The sequence below is a fragment of the Hibiscus syriacus genome, unplaced genomic scaffold (genome assembly GCF_006381635.1).
Source record: "Hibiscus syriacus cultivar Baekdansim isolate YM2019G1 unplaced genomic scaffold, ASM638163v2 tig00116954_pilon, whole genome shotgun sequence".
NCBI lineage: Eukaryota > Viridiplantae > Streptophyta > Magnoliopsida > Malvales > Malvaceae > Hibiscus > Hibiscus syriacus.
Genome location: NW_024063483.1, coordinates 840,596 through 863,634, shown reverse-complemented (window position 1 = coordinate 863,634; position 23,039 = coordinate 840,596). Strand labels below are relative to the sequence as shown.

Sequence of the window (23,039 nt, the reverse complement as noted above, 5' to 3'; positions counted from 1 at the left end):
ATTAATTAATATTGATTTAGGTTTAAAAGTTATTAGATCTTAAATTATTAATTGAGTTTTAAATGGTTTGGGCTGAGCCCATATGTTATATATAATATATATAATATTTAAAATTTAATTTCGGTTAATTAACCGATTTCGAACCTAATTAACCATTAACCAAATTCTAAAAAATTTATTAATTATTCTAAGACCGAACTAATTTGGTGGCCGATCGAATTAATCGAACTAATTTAACTCGATCAGTTAATTCAGTTAAAACTGAAAAATAAACACCCTTACAGCTGAGTAGACTTATATGTACACTTTATGCCATCCTCTTGTAATAGTATCATTGGTCATAATATTCTTTTTCTCCTTTTTTTTATGATTTTTATCATTATTTTTTACGTAAATCTATGTATTTGTTTTTAATATAATTACAAAATTAGCTTTTAAAATGGGCATAACAGTTCATTTGACCTCTAATCTTTTTAATTTTAATCTCCAATATTTTAAAATAATTTTTGTTTAATAAAAAATTTTAATTGAGTAACGATCAACATATATTGTTTATATTATTGATGTGACATTTTCATATATATTTAATCGTTGATTTTGGATGTGTCAAATTACCAATTAAGCATTCATGAAAATATTATTTCAACAATGTGTTTATTGTTAGAGAATTAATAGTTTTCATCTAACATTAGTTATTTTAACCGAAAATTAAAACGTTGGGAGTTAAAATGTTTTAAAAATATATAGGGGTCAAAGTGACCATTTATGTAAAATTTGGGGGTAAATTTTGTCATCACACCCATTTTTTATATACGATTAAGGATGATCATAGATTAGGTTAGGTTTTTGGCACACCCGAACCCGACCTAATTTTACCATCCCTCCACCTACCCTCAAATCTGACCTAAGTTTAAGAAAGTTCCACTCGACCCAATTTTCAAGATAAAAACATGTACATGACATGATCTGATATATATATATATATATTTTTATTAGGAAAATAGGAATCTATTTGAAAATAATAAAAAGAATATTATAACAATTATCTCTAAATATGTAAATGTCAATTATACTATTATTTTTAGGTTGGATTGTATATTTTTCATCCCAAACTTGAATGTCTCGATATTGTTCTTCAAAAAATTTGATTCGACTCGACTCAATTCAAACTCATTTTTTTTAAATTACTCTATCAGATCGAAACCCATCATATTTAAATTCAATGGTTGCTATTATCTCACAATGCATAACATTTAGAAATAATTAGATTTGTTAGTTGGAACAAATATAATATGTTTTTTCACCTAATATGAGGATCTAAAAAGATAGAGGAATAATACAAATAATAATATATATTTTTAAGTTTATAAACCGAAAATGAAACTAAATTGAATAGAGTTATAGCTTATAAGTAATATAAATACAAATAAAAATTAATCTTTTAATTTAATTATTAATATTTATTTTATTAATTAACTAAATTAAATACTACACATGTACCTTACAAATTCACCCTTCCAATCGATTTTTGATTTTTGTTATTGTGCATATAATAATATATGGTAGAGTTATTGGGGGTTGTAACATTAAAGAAGAGTGGGAAAATCCAAGGGAAAGCATTTAATTACCTTATCTTATACCGCGAAACACGCCATCATTTCCCTCCCCCCATCTAATTCTGACGGACTTCGCGTGTTTCTCAAACTACTACTCCTACTCCATACATATAGTTAATTAATTCAAATTAAATATTATAAATATAATTTTCTTAATTTTATTCACTTTATTAATATTTTTAGAATTTAGGCTATAAATATTACTTAAAAATTTTAATGCTTCATATTAGATTAATTAATAATTTAGAAAATAATAATTAGTTGATGTAACCCATTATATATACTATTTATTTTTTATATATTTTAGATAATAATGAAATATTTATTTTTTAAATAACGACTAAGAACAATTGAGGAATATTTAACTTGCAAGTGAAGTAACCAAAACTATCAAATAGATAATCAAAATTTGGTTACTTCTAAATATAATTAAATAAATAATTATTTAAGATTAAAAAAATTAAAAATAGAGATAAATGTCGGCTTGTTAGTCTCTTCTTTATTTCTCAAAGAGTCATCTCTCTTTATTTACTTTTTCTTTCATTTTGTATTTTAGGTTAACTACACTAGATATCCTCAAATTATGATTCATATTTAAATTGATTCTTAAACTTTAAAACAATCCTATTAAACCCTTCAAGAATTAAATCCTCAAATTACGTGTGCTTATCACTATCTAGATATATATTAAATATGGTGGTTATGAAGTAGGATGATATGAGTTTAGTCGGTTGAGTTTTTTTTCCTATTTAAATTTGATTTATTTTTTATTCTCTTTACTCGACATAAACAAAATTTAGAGAGATTTTTCACCTAATCTGAAACTCAACTCAATTTTTAAGGTAAAATATGTACTGGTATCTGACTCGATACAAATATATTAAAAAATTCTCATTTTATTTGTAAAAGATGAATATTATTATAATTATCTATAAAACATAAGGGTTATACTATTATCTCAAGTCAACAAAAAATATCCTAAAATCGAATTCGACTTGACCCAACTTGAAGTTGTATTTTTTTTCAAAAAAAACCATAGAAAATCATATAAAGTCAAAATTTGTTGGACCATATTTTTGTGCCCATCCATAGTGGTAAGTAAAGGCCTCAACCCCAAAAAATAACAAAAATGCAATTTCATCCCTTCAACATTGAAGAGGTGTATGCTAATGCAATGGTGAAATTGCGTTTCTTCCCCCAAAGTAAGTTTTCAATTTAGTCTCTCAAAATTATAAAATTAAAAACTAATGCAACAATTTAAATATATTTTGACTCTGAAAATTTTAATTGTAATTCAATTCAAATGCTTTAAATATGGTACACTTTATATTCGAATTAAAATTTAACACCTAAATTTTCACATAGGCTAACGGAAGAACCTAATTGTCAAAACATAAGTAATACTTTGAAGATTCAAATTTTTTTTTTTTTAAAAAAAACTAGGGACTAATTTAGAATTTGAGAGATGATTTGGGATGTTAAGTGGTATTAATCCTTTTTCTAATTTTAAAAGTTTTATAGCATTATATATTTCAGTCACTCTCATGTATCTCTATTGATCCCTTACTCTCTCACACACATTTCAATTTTCCCGAGAAAATCTCGCATTTTCTCACCCGAAAGAGAGCCGGAAAATCGTATAATGAGGTTGTCTTTTAAAGTTTTCAGAGTAAAGATCAACTGGAAAAGTAAGCTTTTCTCAAGATTTACTCATTGTTCGGCTTAGACTATGGTTCAACGGTAATGCTTCTGCTATTTTCTTCCTCGTTTTCCTGCATTTTCTCGGTAGCCAAATGTTGGAATTAATCATCTTGGTTTACACCTTGCATTCACTTTGAAGGTTTTCTAACACGTAGCATGTTTTTGTTGTGGTAACCTGATCTCACCGTTTAACAACTTGTTCCTTTAGAGAGAGTATTAATTTTTGCATATATTTTAATTTGTCTGTCTTTCTTTATTACACTTGTGTAGGAATCTTTCTTGAATACTAGAAGACTGAAATTCGCTATAAGCTTGTGAAAATTTTGAGGAGAACAGGTCTGCATTTGGATTTTTTTCTTCTGAATTTTATTTTTTATCGTCTATTTCTATTACGCATTGCAATTTTGAGATGTCAACTTGAAGGGTTTTGGTGCTTTCCTTTTTAATTAGATTAGTTGGGTTTTTGAAAATGAGTTGGAATCCGTACATGGAAGTTCAATACATCAACAGTGCCTACCCTTATAATAGTTCTGGCAGCTTTGTGGAATATTTCGAAGGTCTTACATATCAACATGTCAATTTCATTTTTGACGGTGCCTCCCATCTTCAGGTACCATTTATTATCAAAACTGTCCCTCTTTTATTTACTGAAAAGTTCTCCTTGATTTTCTGGATAAGTTTATCTTAATTGATCCATTGGTTCGTTGTAGTATCTGATTCTTAGCTTGCTGCATTTGAAGGATTTGGATCATAACCTTTGTATTGTATATTAGATGTTTTATTGTAAGTGACTTGCTGCAATTGGTCACATCCAAAATTGGATTTTCCATCTGCAGGAGAGTGTGTACCCATCAATGACTACAAGCTTTTACAAGTTTGGATTATCTGATTTTGGCAATAATATTTCATATTATGATCATAGTCATAGTTACGATGGGGGTAACCATGAACTATGTGATGAAGAATATAGAAGGGCATCGGAGAATTCCTCATCAATGAGCAATGAACAAACTGCAGCAATGAATGTGGAATGGGAAGGAAATGCAAATACAACCTCTCAAGAAAACACCGTAGATTGTAAGTTTTCATTTCTGCTTTGGTGATGTCTATATTGTGACATGTTGAATTACATAATTCGACCGAACATTATGTCAATGGCATATTTTTAACATGGCTTAACTATCAAATTAAGGATTCAACACATTCATGATTATTTTTGTGTGAATCATTGTGAATTTTGAAATATGAATTAGGATTGATTGACATCTTAAGAATAACAACCAGACGACTGGATCAAGTCCTTCAGATTTCCTTATCAATGCCCCTCTCTATCAGCTACTAAATTTTTAAAGCCGTCCAAAGAGTGTTTTTCCTTGCTGATTGTTTTTGGCTTTTTTCCAAGATGGACTGCATAGAGTTGGCTGTCTTTTACTTTTGAGGTTTCATTTCCCCCTTTAGATCATGAAGTCAAGTCCTTGGTATCACCAGTCTGATCATAAAGTGGTCATCAAACCTGGTAATGCAACAATAATTGATACTACTCAATTGTAAATTTGCAATGAGATTGGTTCTTCAGGTTCTTTCTTTAACATTTTTTTTCAAGTACTAAGACCATGTAACAACATTCTCTTGATATCTAGTATTCCTATCTGGAGGAGTTGATTGGTTCAGGTGGGCACTTCTTTGCTGGCATATTTTTAATCTAATCATATCAGAGTTTTGCAGTATGACAGTGGTCATGATCCTGACCTCAATGTGTTCTATGACTATTCACTGAGAAACAATTAATAAGACCTGGTCCACTGCCAGTCAAGTGGTCAAGGCTTTCTGTATTCTCAATCTCAAGCAAATTCCATGCCTTCATTCTCTGCAGAGAGCCAACTACTTTGCCACTTGTAGCAACACTGGTCTTAACTTGAGTCTTTTGTAGGAAAATTGAGATCGATTGACCTGAAGATCTCAGGCTTCATCCAATTTTAATTTTGGCTTGTTAAAGCTTGAATCTTTAATTTAGAGCTTTTGTTGCAATCTGAGTTCAAATACCTCCAAGTTTTGTATGTCTTAGCTTTCATGCCAACCTAGCTAAAATTGGCACTTCAACAGAATTAACAGCTACTAATGAATATGCTCTCTAGTGCATGTCTTTTATTATGTGGTGAATAGTTGTTTCAAAAATTGATTGACCGAGATGAAGTTACGTGGCTTACCAGAATTAGTTGGTATGATTTATTAAAACAGAAGTTGGTGGGTTGGAGTTTTATTAATATATTTTTTTCTAGTTATGTAGTTAATCACAACTTTTCATTCATTTGGTTGAATAGAACCTATTCTTACTTGAAACTTTATTTACGTGGGATTTTTTTTAAAGTTCTCCTCATACCAATGCTTTCTTTCCCTGCATTATAGGTCCACGAAGGCAACAGAACTCTCATGATTATCAGGTCTCTCTCATGTTTTCTTTACACATGTGCATAACTCTATCTTTACACAATGTATGGATTTTCATACTCACACATCTTAGTAGATTATTTGCATCAGCACCTGATTATTTTTCAGATCCATGGTTCAAAAAATTAAATGTTGCAAAACTTTGTTAAATTATGCAGGTCATTTGGCAAGATGGTGTGGATCCTGACAACATGACTTACGAGGTTAGACAAAAAACTTCCTAATTCTTTTTGTCTTGCTTAATATGGGAATACTGTCTGTTCCTAATTCTTAGTTATCCCTGATTGGTTGTTCTTCTGAGCAAAGAATTTTCCCTCCGAAGGGTTATTTTGATCCATAGAATTCAAAATTTCCTGCATACCAACTAGAATTACTGCGATAGTTGTCTAGGCAATCATTCATTCATTCTGCTTTTCTAAGCCCCCATTTTGTTGTGGTCACTTAGGGGAAATATATTGAAGCTATCAGAATGAGAGAATGAAGTTATAGCCTTGTGTTCTAGCTGAAATTGTTAATTTGAATGGGTTAAAACACTACGGTTAAGTCCTTATATCTTTTACTGTAATGCAGCAGCAAACATCCTTTTTAAAGGAGTTTCGAGGCAGGAGCTTATATTATTATAATATTTATTTATTTCAGTTCTTATTAATTATTGGATATATTTGGGATGGCTAGCATTTTATTTGAGTTCTATCTTGTTTGTTCAGGCCTTATTTCTTTTTATTACTGTTGTTTTTTTTCTTACCCACATCAAGTTTCCACTGGTTTTAGTGAACACAACAATTAAATATTGAATAAAACTTTATTCAGTCATTCCAATACATTTCTAAGAAAATTTAGGTTGTATATTTGGGAATTTTTACCCTTTTGTTTATTTCTTATTAATCATTTCTGATTATATTTCACTTTAGGAATTACTTGAATTAGGGGAGACTGTTGGAACTCAAAGTCGAGGTCTTTCCCAAGAACTTGTATCTTTGCTTCCAGTTTCAAAATACAAGTGCAGCTTATTCTCAAGGAAGAAATCAAGGAATGAGAGGTACACCATCTGCTTTCTTCACTCTGTCTGTTGAAATTTGATTCCATTTACTCACTGCTGGTCATGTTCTTCAACAGACTTAATTTGCAATACACAACCCTAGTTCTTTCAAGTGTTTTTGATGTATTATTTTGCTGGCCTTTTAGCACTTTCTTTGCGTCTACCATAAATCTGTCGAGATTTAAGATTTGTCATTGGCTTCCTCTTTCCATGAACCAACTTTGAGAGCATTGAGATGCTTGAAAATGGTTTGGTAATTACAATAAGTGATTCATTTGCTTGAGATGATGCTTTGAGAGTGTCCCCAAGTGTATTTGCTTTGAAGGCTAAACTTCAAAGTAACTACACTTTAAAGTCGAAAGAGAGGTAAAAAGCCGGACTCTAATTAAATTATTATTGGTAAGACCAACTAGGATCCTGATAGGACATTCTGATCAGCAGACTTCAGTAGGGACATTTGATCTTTCATCTTTGAGTAGCATTTTCAATACGGCACCTCCGAAATCCGATGCTATTGTATAGTTAGGTCAGGATGTATTGTTATTTGTAAGGTTAACGATCAGGCTTTTAATTTACTCGCTGTTGGGATTTTAGATCTCAAGTCAAATCTTTCCACTTTCATATTCTTAATGGAAACATCAGTTTACTTAGTGGGGCTGTCGAATAAATCTGAAATGTTTTAATGTATTGAAATTAATCGTGGGCAAACAGATGCATGTACATAGCTAAATGGTTGGCCAACGGCAAACAGCAAACTTAACGCAAAAATAATAGTCTTTTATTGAAACCCTCTTAGTGTTACCTTGCAAATGTCCATCGTCCGTTTGCATTCTCACGATTTTAGTTGTGTGAATAATATGCATGCCATGGCGGCACATCCTTCAAATGCTCGAGATTTTTTCAGCTTGTTTTATTTTCGATTTCCCTCGCTCTTTTTCCCTCTAAAGCATTGTGCTAATGGATCTTATTCTTACCATTGTTATTATCATTTTGGACTAGATGTGTAATTTGCCAAATGGAATATAAAAGAGGCGAGAAACGGATTACCCTGCCTTGCAAGCACGTCTACCATGCCAGTTGTGGTAACCGATGGCTTAGCATCAACAAGGTAAGCCACTGATATTTTTTCTTTTCTTATTCTTTTCGGATTGAATTCATGATATATGTCGAAAGGGTGGGTGGGTGGGGGGAGAGACAAAAACATTGAACTTTATATACTTTAGGTAGCATTTTTATAAGCTGCTGACTGCAATTTTATGCCTCCAGGCTTGCCCCATATGTTACACCGAGGTGTTCGGTGACGCATCAAAACATTGATGAATTTAATAACGATGAACATAAGGAAAATATTCGTGCAGTTTTCTTCATTAATCATCGCTCAGGTTCGGGTGTTTTTCCTTTAATACGTAGATGTTTTGTTTAGTTCTTTTTACTTTCTTGAACAAAAGAAGAGTTTTGCAATAAATGAGAGGTCTGAACATTGTAGAAAATATATGGATGTGTTAACTTGAAAATCTAGAGATTGTATAGTGTTCTCAGTGATGCTTTTTGTCTATTTTTCCAATTTTTCATTATCCTTGTTTTTCCAATAATTTTTTTTAATATAACCATCGATATCCAATCTATTCATCGTCTAATCTGAATCAAATACTGCATATTCTCTCAAACTCACTCCATTAAGCCATTTTCACACTTTTAAGAAGCCGAAAATAAGCAAGTTAATCTCTAGGAAAACATATATATAATGGTTTAATTCTGGCTTTAGTCCCTTTATTATATTGAAATTTAAGATTTAATCATTTTACTTTAATTTATTAAAATTTAGTCTTATATTTTTTTTATTATTGATTTTTAATTGCTGCGGTTAAAATGACAACGTGATAGGTTTCTTATACAGTCCGAATAACTTTCCTACAGTAGAAAAAATTCATGTCATTTTTTTATAATCATCAGTATTGATTCATTGGTAAACTAATTTTAGATTAAATATTATAGAGGTCTTTTTGTTTTTTTGAAAGGGATTTTGTATGTTATTAATAAAGCACATACAAAATTGGACAAAAATATGGGCCTTACTAAAAAACTTCCTAAACCTAAATGGAGAAAAAAAGAGTCCACCATGTTAATGTCAAACAAAAATAAGAAAATACATTCAAAGACCAACAACTCCTCTCTGACCCCAAAAGATGCACAGCCAGCAATACCATGGACCAATACACGCGCACACCATAACCAAGGAACAACCATCAAAAAGCTGGACCAATACATGCGCACACCAGACCAATTATAACAACCATCAATAAGCTATCTCACGACTATATCCCAGGCGAGCAACTATCCCATAAATAAAACACAGCCCCTGCTTCATAAACCGGCAACGAAAACAACCAATAACCACCAAAAACTACATCACTGCCACAGAAACAAGGGAGACCAAAACCCCAGCCCCCAAAACGAGCATTTTAACTTAACAACTTACAAGAAAACACCACAACCGTACCACAACCATGCCAGCCAACAATAAAACAACTGCTACACACATTACCTTACAGTAGCTTTAAACTAGAGAGGCAAGCAGAGATGCAGAGCCACAAATCACTACCACAACTAGAACCTCAAACAAATAAACACCGCCACTCACTAAAACAACAACACAGCACATCCCATCACAACCTGATTGAAACAGCATCAGGGCAGTTAACAAAATCTACTATATGGAAGAAAGAATCAGGCACTTACATTTACCCCAAAAACCAATTCTGAGAAGCTCCAAATTGAAAATTTGACTCGAACACCAACATTTCCTTTTGAATATAGCCTCATTTCGACAAAGCCAAATGGACCAAATAATACCAAAAAACGTCAAGTTCCATAAAGGCCTAATAGATTTTCGGAACACAATGCTGGTCCACAATAACAAAAATGATTTCATATCACCTGGACCGAGATTGATCCTCCACAACGAGCACCATTTTTGCCATACGCCCCAACTAATTACGCAATGACAGAATAAATGAGTAACCGACTCTTGTTCCAAATTGCACAATGGACAAACAGCAACCTCGCCAATCTGCACTCCACGTTTAGCCAACTCCACCAAGACTGGTATTCTGTGTTGAACTAGCTTTCACATGAATGCTTCAACCTTCGGAGGCGCTAGATTGGCCCAAACCATCTTCCAAACTGTATCCTTAGTGGCCCACAAAGAGGAAGAATATCAGCAGAAATCACTGGGAGTGCAATGCCCGCACGGAGAACCCAACCAAACCACACAATCATCCCCATAGCACCCACTGCCAGCTCTACTAGTAACATTCATGAAATCATCCCATATTCCAACCTCCCAAACAAAAAACTTCTCCGAACAGCTAGATTCCAAACCCAAGCTCCATCTATTATATCTCCAAACTCGCACACTTTCCCAGATTTTTTGGTCGCAATGCTAAAAATCCGGGGGAAGGACAATATGAGAGACGGAACTTTAGTCTACCGGTCTTCCCAAAAATCAATGAGCCTTCCATTGCCAACAACACACACGATGTTTTTAGAAAAAAGAGTCCTCCCTAACAGATAAAGGACAATATATGCTCTTCCACATCCAGTAACTTTTCCTTGGGTGAACTGGTCTCGGAACCAGAGAATGACAATCAAAGCCATAGTTAGCATCAATAACTTTCCGCCACAAGCTTTCCCGCTCACCACCAAATCTCCAAATCCACTTGTTAAGCAATGAACGATTTCTTAATCTCAGATCGAAGAAACCCAAACCACCGACCTCCTTAGGTCTACAAATGTTCTCCCATTTCACCCAATGAATAGCTCTGTTCGATCTAGCCCCCCAAATAAAATTGGCCATCATCTTATTCAGCTTAGAGGCCATAGACATAGGCATCTGAAACATGGATAAATAGTAGTCCAGCAAGTTGACAAGGACGGATTTGACCAGAGTAATACGGCCACCAAAAGATAATAGCTTGCCTTTGCATCCACTAAGTCTTGACAGAAACTTCTTGATCACTGGCTTCCATAGCTCACTCGAATTTCTAGACGAACCCAGAGGTAAACCCAGATACTTTTCGAAGAGAACCGGTCCTGGCCACAGCTGATTTGAGAAACCCAGACGGAAATTTGAACCTCATCCACATTAACCCCAAACAGCTTAGATTTCAACAGATTAAGTTTGAGGCCAGATGCAACTTCGAAAATACGCAAGATTCTTTTCATATTAACCACTGCTTCTTCTTTTGCCTCAAAGAATATGATCAAATCATCAGCAAACTGGATGTGGGAAATACTTAAATTACTCGTACCTACCGAAATTCCCTTTAATAAGTCCACCTCCACAGCTTTACTCAACAACCTGCTCAGAGGTTCACCCACAATATTGAACAGGAACGGAGACAATGGACAACCCTGTCTCAAACCACGTTTAATCTTGAACCAATTAGTCGGAGCCCCATTAACCAAGACCGAGATAGAGGCAGAGGAAATGCACAGCCGGATCCAACTTCTCCATTTCGACCCAAAGCCCATTTTCTTCATGACGAAATCCAAGAAATCCCAATCAACCGTGTCGTAGGCTTTCTTAAAATTCGCCTTAAACACTACTGCTTGCCTTTTACTCCGGATCAGGTCATCTATAATTTCATTTGCTATAAGGGAGCAGTCAGCTATTTGTTTCCCGGCAGTGAAGGCAAATTGGTTTTCACCTCCCACATCACCAATGCACCCGGCCAACCTCCTAGAAAGAACCTTTGCTAAAATCTTATACAAACTGCTAACAAGGGATATGGGTCTGAAATCATCAATGGATTCAGGAGCAATTTTCTTGGGAATCAACGCAATAAAGGACTGGTTGAAAACCTTCTCATTCAATACACCTCTAAAAAATAAAGCAAAAAAATCCATGATCTCCCCTTTCAGAGAAGACCAAAACCTCCTGTAGAAGTCAAGGTTGAAACCATCAGGCTTAGGAGCACGAGACCCTGCAGAGCTGATAACTGATCAAACTTCCTCTTCCGAGAAAGTGGCTTCAATTGCATTTTTGGTTGAGACATCCAATTTCTCAATGCACCCGGCCAACCTCCTCGAAAGAACCTTTGCTAAAATCTTATACAAACTGCTAACAAGGGATATGGGTCTGAAATCTCAATGGATTCAGGAGCAATTTTTCTTGGGAATCAACGCAATAAAGGACTGGTTGAAAACCTTCTCATTCATACACTCTAAAAATAAAGCAAAAAATCCTGATCTCCCCTTTCAGAGAAGACCAAAACCTCCTGTAGAAGTCAAGTTGAAACCATCAGGCTTAGGAGCACGAGACCCTGCAGAGCTGATAACTGATCAAACTTCCTCTTCCGAGAAAGTGGCTTCAATTGCATTTTTGGTTGAGACATCCAATTTCTTAAACCGAACCCCAAATCTCTTTACTTCCAGTGTTTTCACCTCATTGTAACTATCCCTGAAATGATTTTCAAAAGCCTGAGAGATGTCTTTCCCTTCCGTAAGCAACACATTATCACACCTGATTGACTGAATGGAGTTAACACGGCCTCGGATAGCAGCTGGAAGATGAAAAATTTTGGTGTTTCTGTCACCATCCCGAAACCGTCTTACTCTTGATTTTTGAATCCACTCTCTTTCTTCCCTTCGATACATTGCCCATAAAGACGCTTTTAGCTTTTTAATCTCAAACAAGGTTCCAATGTTACCTCCCTAGGATAGGAGAGAAGCTTCCAGGTCATCAATTCTGCTCTCCAACAGTTTAATAGAGGCAGCATTGCTCACAGAGGCCGCCGCTGCCCAAGCCTTTGAAGAGCATTTCATCTTTAAAAACTCAGACATACTTTTCTTACGACATTTGGAGGAAATCCCCTCTACAAGGTTGGAATAGCCCACCTCCTCTGCCCAATGCGAGAACCACTTAAACGACCTTTTACATTTTTTCAAACCTACTTCATTTAGAACAACGGGATTGTGATCCGATAGACTACGAGGGTGAGTAACTTGTATGATTTTTGAAAAACAAAGAAGCACTTCAGGCGATATTATATACCCGTCCAAACGGCTGGCTGAAGTGGATGAATCGGATCTAAACCAAGTGTAAGCGCTACCCAACAACGGTAGATTCACCATCTCACAGTTCTGAATAAACTCAGAGAACACGCACATAACGCTTGCACATGCCAAACCCCCTTTTCTCCTCTGGCACTTTGACTGTATTGAAGTCCCCACCAACAACTACTGGATATGCACCACCAACAATGAACCCCTTAAGCTGATCAAAGAACTCACTTCTTTCAATATTGCAATTTGAAGCGTAGACATTGATGACCGCTACCTTCATTTTTAACTGGACAACGCAACCAATCACTGCGAGAAATCTGCTATGCTTCACTACATTTTCCATGACAAAGTAATTTGAATCCCAAAGGGAAATTAAACCACCCGAAGCCCCTACAGAAGGCACCACAGCACAGTTATCATACTTAGAACCTCTTAACCTCTTCAGCACCCCTTGATTTTCATCTTGCACTTTTTACTCTTGTATCAAAACAAAAATTGGTTTACTGGCAGCAACTATACGACAAATAGCTCTTAATTTTTCTCTCCTCCCTAACCCTCTAACATTCCAAGACAAAGCCAAACAATTCATCTTCAAGATCAAGAACACACTACACCGCTAATCACGAACCTGAACGACGGATCAAACCTTCTCTTCCGCTTCAATCTCTGCTATTCCACGACAGCTTCATCTGGAACAGAGAAAATGATCCCCAAGTGCTTGCCAATTTTGAACGATGCTGTGGCTTCATCCTCAACATCAGGAGCCTGGTTCAAATGATATCCCCCCGATGCGCTTGACTCCGTCTCCTCTGGTTTACTAGGTTTTTGCTTCAGCCTATACTTTTTAACCCTTCTCGAAGACCCGTGAAAAATACCTTTTCTTTTTGCATTTTTTTCCTGAAGTAAACGAAATAATACCAGAGGGAAACTTCCTCGACTTATTTGCACCAAGTACAGCAATTCCTGGTTTGTTATGACCTTGGGAAAAGATTAGAGGGGATGGGCCCACCTCTTCCACCAACTGGGTAACACCAATGGGCACCTCGTGTAATCTGGATCCATGAGATATGGACTGGCCCAACCCATCCTGCATAACATTCACATCTTTGTTCAATACCCCACTATTAACCCAATTGTCAGTAGGGGTGCAAAATTATTCGACCCGACCCGTCGACCCGAATCATAAAAAACAGGGTAATTTTCTTTAAAAATACTCAGCCGGGTCGGGCCCGGGTCACAAAAAATGAATTTTCCGGATACCCGATTACTAGGTTAAGTTTCTAAACAAACACATGTTTTGACAGCGATCTGCAGTTCCTCTGTTAAGCCTTTTGACAGCGAAGGCCATGGTTTCGTTATCATTAACCTGTAAACGGTTCCGTACCCACCGGCGCCGATGATGTCGTTGTTGGTTAATTTCAATGTGCTCTTTAAGAACACAGATGTTAGTGACTGCAACAATGGGGATCTGAACATCACCATCTTCCCACCTGAGAAGCCTTGCTCAATCACTGGAAAAAAGCAACAAATGTAAAACTGGGTTTAGCCAAACTGGGAATAGAAACTAAGATCAAAGAAAATGATTTGAAAAAGGCAAGGAATGATCATGTGAAAGTGTGTGTTGTCACCATGGATTTTGCACCACGTTTGTACTCAGTGTATGTGTTTAGGTTAAATGTTTGTATTTCAAATTTTCAAATTTTGTATTTTGATGTTGGATTATATAATTCGAAATTTCGAACATTTAAATTTATATATTTTTTTTATTTAATAATTTGAAGAAAAACAATACGAGTATTCGGGTACCCGCCATACGAATACCTATAAAATCCGGGTACCCGAGATATCAGAATCAGAACATGGGCCGAAAAATCACTGATCCAAAGGTACTCGAATATACACACCCCTAATTGCCAGTAATACATAATCCAACACTCGCCTGAATATGTACCTCATGTAAGCCGACATTGCTTGATGACACCTGGATCTCCTTATTGCCCAGTGCATTGGGATCGCTGCAACCAACAACTCTCAGCCTCAAAGAGCTTTTCCTGACACACCTGTACTTCCAAATGATCATTATGCTCCACTATTTTATCGTTTCCAATATCAACATGTTGAAGAATCGGATAAATAAAAACGAAAGAACACAAGAATTTTAACGAAATTCAGTAATATATTTACGTCTTAGTGTCTTATAAATTTATTTAATATCTCATAAATTTATATTACATCTCTATTTATAATAAATAAACTCTTATATATATTTACAAATATAACTCAGTACTGTATATATACCTAACACAACCTCACTGCAGCTGGGAATATTAAACGCCTCGCCTACCATCTCCCTTCCCACCGTTACGAACGGAGAGGTGTCGTCGATAAAAGTCCGGTCCCCCTCAAACTCTTCAATGGCAATTTTTATAGGATAAATGCTGCCGTTAATGTTGATATCCACTTTGTCCGGGATAATTGGCTCCTTTTGAACAGCCACCAATAACCTTGCCTCATCAAAACGAGACCGGTTCGACGTACTATCATCAATCCGAAGACCCGCTCCCCATTTACTACCTAGCTCCGAGAAAAACTTATCATTCCAAACTTGTAACGGGACATCTTTCAGAACAACCCAAACTTTAACTTTACATTTACCATCGAAGCCTTCTAAGAGTTCCAACTCATCGAACCATAGTTTCAATAACTCAGTTCTGTTATTCCAATATCTGGTTAACTCTTCCTTATTTGGGAATTGCAGCACGACAAGCAATCCGTGCTATGGGGATACTTTGACTCCAAACCCATCAGACCTCAATGCCTCTTGAACAATATCCGGGTTACATCCCTTTAATCCCTCCCACCAAACAACAGCTCCTCCATTCCAACTCAACCTTTGGAATAATTATAGCCTTCGGCTCGACGGACAAGGCATCACGATTAGCGGCTGGCAGCTCTTCAACTACCTTAACTATGATTGCATTGGAACCGTTACTACATTTGCAGCCCCCAGAACCTGCTGAGCGCACTGAGTTGGAGATATTTGCACCTACAAGAACATCCTTGAATGGCCTGTCATCTTTCATGGATGACCGTTTCCTCCAAACTTTGGTTACTTTAACCGGAAGCTTCGACTGAGGAACGTTTTCTTTCTTATCGATAGCACAATAAACCCTAATGGGTGGACCGTCCACTATTATACCGTCCATATCGGTTACAGCAGATTGGGCTTTCGACTGACTTCTGAACCGCACAAAAGCGAATGTTGATTTCTTGATCTTCCTTCTCATATTATTGTAAGCAATATAAACATCCAACACCACTCCATAAGCTTGAAACACATCTGTCAGGTTCGAACGCGAAACTCTCTTGCTGACGTTGTCCACGAAAACTCCATAGCCCAGTCGCCGGTTGTCCCTCGTAGTGTCCGATCGTCTTGACTTGTTCTCCTTCTGGAAGTCCAAAGGACGCTTTCCATTCATAAATGCTCTCGCTCCATTATAGAGGTCTATTACGAGGATAATTTTCTCAATTCAGTTTTTTTTTTCATTCGCAACATTAAAATTCAAAATTTTAATTTTAGTTCAGGCATTTAACGTCTCAATTTAATATTGATTACATATTTCAAATCCAAGAGTCTATCAAACACAATATATATATATATATACATATATCACTTAAACACGAACCCAACTTGTTTAGTCGGATTATTATAACTTAAACTTGACTCGATTATTATAATATCACCGCTTAGGGTTACAAATGAGCTTTGTTCTTTTGGGGAGGCAACTTGGTAAATTCAAGGAAAATGTGAACAACGATGGTGACAGTTCCAATAATGGTGGCTAAACTTATATATCTCCATCCAGTTGAGAGCCTTTGAAGATATATCCATCCTCCCAGCAAAAGTAAAATGATGAACACCAGAGTAACCTACAACAACACAATTACCAATATGATAGAAAATTTAATATAATAATAATAATATATTTTCAAAAAAAATCATGCAAATATAGTGGTATTCATTTTTTATGATAAATCTTACTATCAATGACTTGACTGAACGACGAAATTCTGTGATTTCATCTTCTTCGAATGTGCCGGTTACTGCAAAATTGTCTAATAGTGCATCCTACAAACACAATAATTAGATACACGATTATATATATAGGGTTATTATAGAAAAATATTTCATAAACAAGATTGTACCAATGATAGATATTTTATTTAAGATCTCAAATTAGGGTTTAGGAATTAGTCTTTAGGATCATTCAAATAAGTACTTTTGTAGAGTAACTTTATATATATACTATGTGAATTAGATCCTACCTCAATATTTTGGGCACAATTGTTATTAGGTCCTTCGGTTTTGAAACTATAAAAAAAGTCTTGGCCTATCATTCTTTTGGTCTAAATCCTTTTTGAATTCTTTTAATTTTAAAACTAAACAAATTAGATCCTAAATCTCTCTGTTTTGAATTTTGAATTGATGGCTTAAGAATTAGACTATGACCTTTCATTTTAGTCCTACTTATATTTACTCTTTAAATTTTCATCCTGACTCTGGCCATGATTTAGATCTTAAGGAGTTCGAGTTAATTTTGGATTCAAATTGTTTCAATGTGTTTGAGTTTGAGACTTGGATTTTTTGGATTGAGTCATTATGGATTCAAATTAATCTAGATTATAATCATTTTATGTTTGGGTCATTTTTAACTGGATGAATCTGGATTCTTAACCTTTTATTTTAAGTTATTTGAATTCTAATTAACGACAACGACATCAAAATTTTAGGCTCTGGTTAGAACAACAATAATAATAAAAGACAACACGTACATACATATACGTATTTGAGAGAAAATTGCAAGTGTACCTTTGCAAGGAACCTATTTCTACACCATTGGGCAATGCCCTGATCTGATTCAGGCAGATCCTTGGTCGGATATCGCTTTATATGCACTTTCACCTGTGTTATTTCATCTCAATTAACGATAATTAATCGATGTCGGTTGGATCGAATAGATGAAGAAATAAATATTTTTCTAAATAAAATTTAGAATCTAAATCTTATACGATAAAGAAAAGAATCCAACTTGATTCGATTTTGAACTTAATTGAAACGTTTATCGAACATGGAGAAGTTAATGAAGCAAACTTGCCTTGCAAGGCTGCATCTTGAAGAAGGTGAGTAAAGTGGGGAAGTAGGGTTGGTTTTTGGGAACTGCAATCGTAACATCATAAATCGCTGGAACAAAGGATCTCAAGCTTTGAACGGCTGTTACTATGCCCTGAATAATTCCTCCCAACAATTAATTAATTATAATATTTTGGTAATGTATAGTACATACCACTAAACTATGCTCAAATAATCTTTTTGGTCACTAATTTTTTTAAAAATGATTATTATATTTATCAAATTATTATAAAATAATAATTGAGGTGTTATAATAATAATAATAATAAACTTGATAAATATAAAAATATTTTATAACAATTCAATAAATTTAATAACTATTTATATAAAAATAAAATAAAATGAAAATTATATAAGAAAACCTTGGTCTTAGGGATGAGAACATGCTTAGGAATGGGGTAGCCTTTGGAAGAGGCAAAAGCTTGAGCTTCAAACAGTTTATCGGACGTCAAACGTGTTCCCTCCACGAATATTGTCATCCAAAACGGCATCGGAAAATCCTTTAAAGCTTCGAAACTTGACTGCATGCGATTTATTCGAACTAATTAACAATCATAATTTGAACTTCATTTGATATGATTTATAAAAGTTATAGTGCAAGGTAAGGTTATGATATATAATTTTCGACATGGTGAATTTCTTCTCCTGTCTTTATCGTGATTTTTTTTCTGATTTATTTTTTTTTACATAAATATCTTATTCAATTTCGTACGAAATTAATTCATAAATATATATTCGGAAAGATGAGTAAATTACCCTGAGTTTGCTTTCATCCTTTGCCCAATTTCTATTGACGAAAATGAATTCATAAAACCACGTTGTCCATCCAAATACCTGTCGATTCAAGTTTAAATTTGATCTGATTTAATTTGTTTTGAGATTAAAAAATCAATTATTTAAATTTAAAATCAACTCGAAAACAATTCAAAAAATTTAAACTGAAATCATTTTGATCTGAAATCGACTCAATTTATTCCATTGACAGATCTAAACTTATCAGTTTTAGACAAAAAAATAATCATTTAATAAATCTAAATAAATTGTTGAAATTAAGATAATCATAATATACTTTTTTAGATTTATAAACAAAATAAAATAATAAAATTTTAATTTCAACTATAATTAGAATCATCAAATAATTATATCATATATATATATATATATTAAGTCTAAGTTGAAAAACTCACAGGAAGGAACTGGGTTTCTTTCTTTACAATTGTCAGTGCACTACGAAGACAGCCCACGCGCTGCAAGAAGGGGAAAAAACATTGCATTCATGTTAACTATAATTATATAAGATATATACAAATAAAAAATAAGATAAATTATCTATTTAATCACCCATTTATTTTTATATTCTTGTTTTGATTATTCAACTATTTTTTTAAAATTATATTTAGCATTACGTTTTATTTATTTTTAGTCACCCTCTTTTTAAAAATTAGTGGTTACACTAATGTGATATATCTTTTTAATTTCTACGTTATTTTTCCTTTCATAGTTAGTAATCTAGTGGTATATTTAATGATTTTAAAAAAATAGCAAATATCAATGGATTATTGATATGAAAGAGAAAATGATATGAAAATTTAATATATATATAATTATCATATCAGTATTTTCGTTAGTTTTTTATCATCGGATAGTTAAAATAAAAATAAAACGTAATATTACATACTACTTAAAAAATAGTTAGATTACTTAAATATAAATACAGAAATAAATGGATGGCCAAATAAAAAAATTATCCTAAAAATAAACTTTTAAGTAATTTAAATTATGTGTATATAAAATTAAAATTACCTGAGCTAAAACCCATGTAAGCAGCGTATCGGAATCAGAAATATGATTAGGCATAAGAATTGCATGTTCCTTGCCTGTAATTTGTAGTTGACATCATCATTATTATTATAATACATAAAAATATGTGAATTCGAATGTGTTTAAAATATATACTCTTTATATGTTTTATTTATTTATATTACCCATCAAGTGAAAAGTTTTGACGTCCGTATACAATTTAACCTGTAAAAATAAACCAATTAGCTTAAGTTATACAAATTATTGAATAAATAAACTATAAATGATATATATTAAAAATGTTGTGTAATATAAACGAAATTAAAAAAAAACTCATCATTTATTTATTTTTCTTTAAAACAAGAATTAAGGAGAAATACAAATATATATATATATATATATATATATATATATATATATATATATATATATATATATATATATATAATGATTTTAGTAGAAATAAATCGGAAAGAACCTCAAAGCCAGACCACCACTCCATCATCCAAACAAGCTCCAACCATAACAACTCTGCAATTGCTCCGTTAATGCGTCGGAATTTACTTTTCGACATCGGTCGGATTGTAACATAACAGATCACCTGAAAATTGCACATATACATAATTCGTAGTTATGAAAAAAAAAAAAATGGCTGTCCCTTTTTCCCATAGTATGGGGTATTGTAACATAACAGATCACCTAAATTGCACATATACAATTCGTATTATGAAAAAAAAAAAATGGCTGTTCCCTTTTTTCCCATGTATGGGGTAAGGGGGAGGTAGATAGTAGGGCTGCCCCCACACCAGGTTGAGAGCAGCTTCCGTAGGAGACCTCCAAATTATGAAATGCCCTCCGTGGGACTTGATCCCACGACCTCAAGGTTTAGAACCTTGTGCTCTACCAACTGAGCTGGATGGTCATTTCAATTCGTAGTTATGAAGATGATAAAAATTATTCGATAATTATAATAATATTTATGAACGACGAAGGAGAAATTGAATTTACTTGGATGAGATTTATGAGAATTCCAGTAAAAATGAATAACGCAATTACTGGAATCCCGCCAATGATGCCGCCGATATCCATTTCCTCTTTGTTGTTAAACTCTGAGCGAATTAATTAATTGGTATTTCTGAGAAATAAAGGATAAGGTAAGTATATTTTTATATATTGTTGAAAATTTGACGAGTCTAGCACATATATTATAGACGACATATCACAAACCACAAATGTTACGTTAATTATTTAAAGTTGGTTAACCTTTTATTTTATAACTTCTTAATGAACAATAATACTCGGACTGTAGTATCGATCATATATTATTCAGGCAGTAGAATTGATATTAAAACCAACACAAGTAAATTAAAAACTTAAAATAAATTAAGACTTCATCGGAAAACTTCTAATTAGAGAATATAACACTTTTATTAGTACACATACAATTATAATAAACACACTTACTTCACTGTTTTTCTTTTCTCTGCTTTAAGCTCTTTTGCACCCTTGTCCTCTCTTTTTTATTATATTCCCTCTTGCACATATTTACACACTTACAACAATGAAAGTTCTCATCTCTATTTATAGAGCTTAGTGATCATTAGATTATTAACACATGTCAACATCTTAACTATTGATCTTATAAATATTTAGTTTCTTTTATTTTGAGTTATTAAAGTTTTTAAAACTGCTCAAATAATAAAGTTAAAATATTGCTACAAATATTAGACCATTATTTATTTGAGTATATTAAAAAATATTAAATTCCTATTTGATCATTTTGAAAGGTTAGACCATTATTTAAGTATTTAATTTATTCATTTTAAAAGTATAAAAATTAAATTATAATCTACACTATAGTATAAGGACTTGTATAACAATTTTACCAATATGATTCATGTACATTAACCTAAAGAAATGAAGGGCGTCATCATATTTAATTAGCTGCATTAAGCTTGAGGTATGTTGGTAAAGAATATCACTTTGGTCTGACATTAAGTATCAGATTTGATTATGAAGAATTCATCTTATATCATTTTATTAAAATAATTGATATCGTGTAATTAAAAAAAATTAATTGTTACATAAATGACTATTTTAATCGTTGTATAAACTTTTGTACTTATTTGGTTAAATCTTCAAATAAGAGTCTAATCTCTTTAAAATGATTTAATATGAGACTTAACCTTTCAAAGCGATCGAATAAGTGCCTAACATTTTATATGAGACTTATTCGAGTAGAATAGAAAATGTTAAACCTTACTCTATCATTTTGAAACATTAGGATATTATTTGAGAGATTTGAAAATATTATTATTATCTTATATGACCGCTTTAAAAGGTTAGACCATTATGTACAAGGAGATAGTCAAAATACTGACTCAAGAGGATAAAGTATAATTAACAATAAAAATTAAGAGGGATAAAATGAAACTAAATTAAAACTAAGTGGTCTAAATAGGTATTTTTTATATATTATTTTTAATAATAAAAAGTCAAGGGGGCAGTGGCCCCTTTAGATGAAGCATAGCTTCGTCCCTTATTATTTAAGCATTTAGTTACCATATTTTTAAATTACAAAAATTAAATTAAAATATACACTATAGTATAAGGACTTGTATAAGATTTTACCTAAAGAAATGAAGGGCGTCGTCATATTTAATTAGAAGCATTCTTCCTAGGGTTTAGGGTTTGGTTGATCCGATTTTCTTTTGCGGCTGTTCGTACACAAAGTTTGGGGGGGGGGGGGGTTGAATTTAAGGCACTAAATTTGACGAGTTAATGTATAATCCTGTAAGGGTGGCTGCGTTCCTTTTCCTTGGACAAGGGGAAGCACGATAGGTTAGGGGTGCTAGGGATGATAAGTTAGGTTGGATCTAGTTTTTTGCCGAAATAATTTTATTCGAGAAGTATATTTATTCACTTGAATTGATCGGACTTAAAGAAAGTCTCATTCGATTTAAAATTTGTGATAAGAACTCGTACCCGATATGATATAAATATATACAATTCTTATTCTTATTAGATGACAATGTTGAGATTACAATAATTTTGAGATTACAAATTCGTATCTTATTATATACAAATATCATGTGTAAGTTTTCAGTTTAGATTTTATTATTCTTTAAATTTCATACTATAGAGACTCTGATCGAATTATTCTAATTTAACTCAAAAT

At 33.3% G+C, this 23,039-nt stretch overlaps 2 protein-coding genes across 4 annotated transcripts; one reads left to right on the top strand and one right to left on the bottom strand.

Annotated features, from left to right (window-relative positions):
- The first annotated feature begins 3,179 nt into the window (after window positions 1-3,179).
- On the top strand, window positions 3,180-8,370 carry LOC120189273 (E3 ubiquitin-protein ligase BIG BROTHER-like). 3 transcript variants are annotated; one of them, XM_039192584.1, is made up of 9 exons: window positions 3,180-3,356; window positions 3,588-3,653; window positions 3,773-3,927; window positions 4,154-4,394; window positions 5,724-5,758; window positions 5,924-5,968; window positions 6,677-6,804; window positions 7,804-7,912; window positions 8,071-8,370. In XM_039192584.1, the coding sequence occupies exons 3-9, from the start codon at window positions 3,787-3,789 to the stop codon at window positions 8,119-8,121; spliced, it is 750 nt and encodes a 249-aa protein (XP_039048515.1). In that variant the 5' UTR covers window positions 3,180-3,356; window positions 3,588-3,653; window positions 3,773-3,786; the 3' UTR covers window positions 8,122-8,370. The 3 variants fall into 3 exon arrangements, with proteins under 3 accessions (XP_039048515.1, XP_039048514.1, XP_039048513.1); XM_039192583.1 differs by having other exon boundaries at window positions 3,768-3,927; XM_039192582.1 differs by having other exon boundaries at window positions 3,764-3,927.
- Window positions 8,371-16,596: 8,226 nt separating this feature from the next.
- Window positions 16,597-21,363, bottom strand: LOC120189235 (1-acyl-sn-glycerol-3-phosphate acyltransferase 2-like). Its single transcript, XM_039192553.1, has 12 exons — window positions 21,326-21,363; window positions 20,870-20,996; window positions 20,340-20,462; window positions 20,047-20,086; window positions 19,865-19,938; window positions 19,249-19,308; window positions 18,818-18,895; window positions 18,424-18,582; window positions 18,027-18,155; window positions 17,741-17,833; window positions 16,913-16,999; window positions 16,597-16,800 (listed from the first exon to the last, which is right to left on the bottom strand). The coding sequence occupies exons 2-12, from the start codon at window positions 20,948-20,950 to the stop codon at window positions 16,624-16,626; spliced, it is 1,101 nt and encodes a 366-aa protein (XP_039048484.1). The 5' UTR covers window positions 20,951-20,996; window positions 21,326-21,363; the 3' UTR covers window positions 16,597-16,623.
- Between the last annotated feature and the right edge of the window lie 1,676 nt (window positions 21,364-23,039).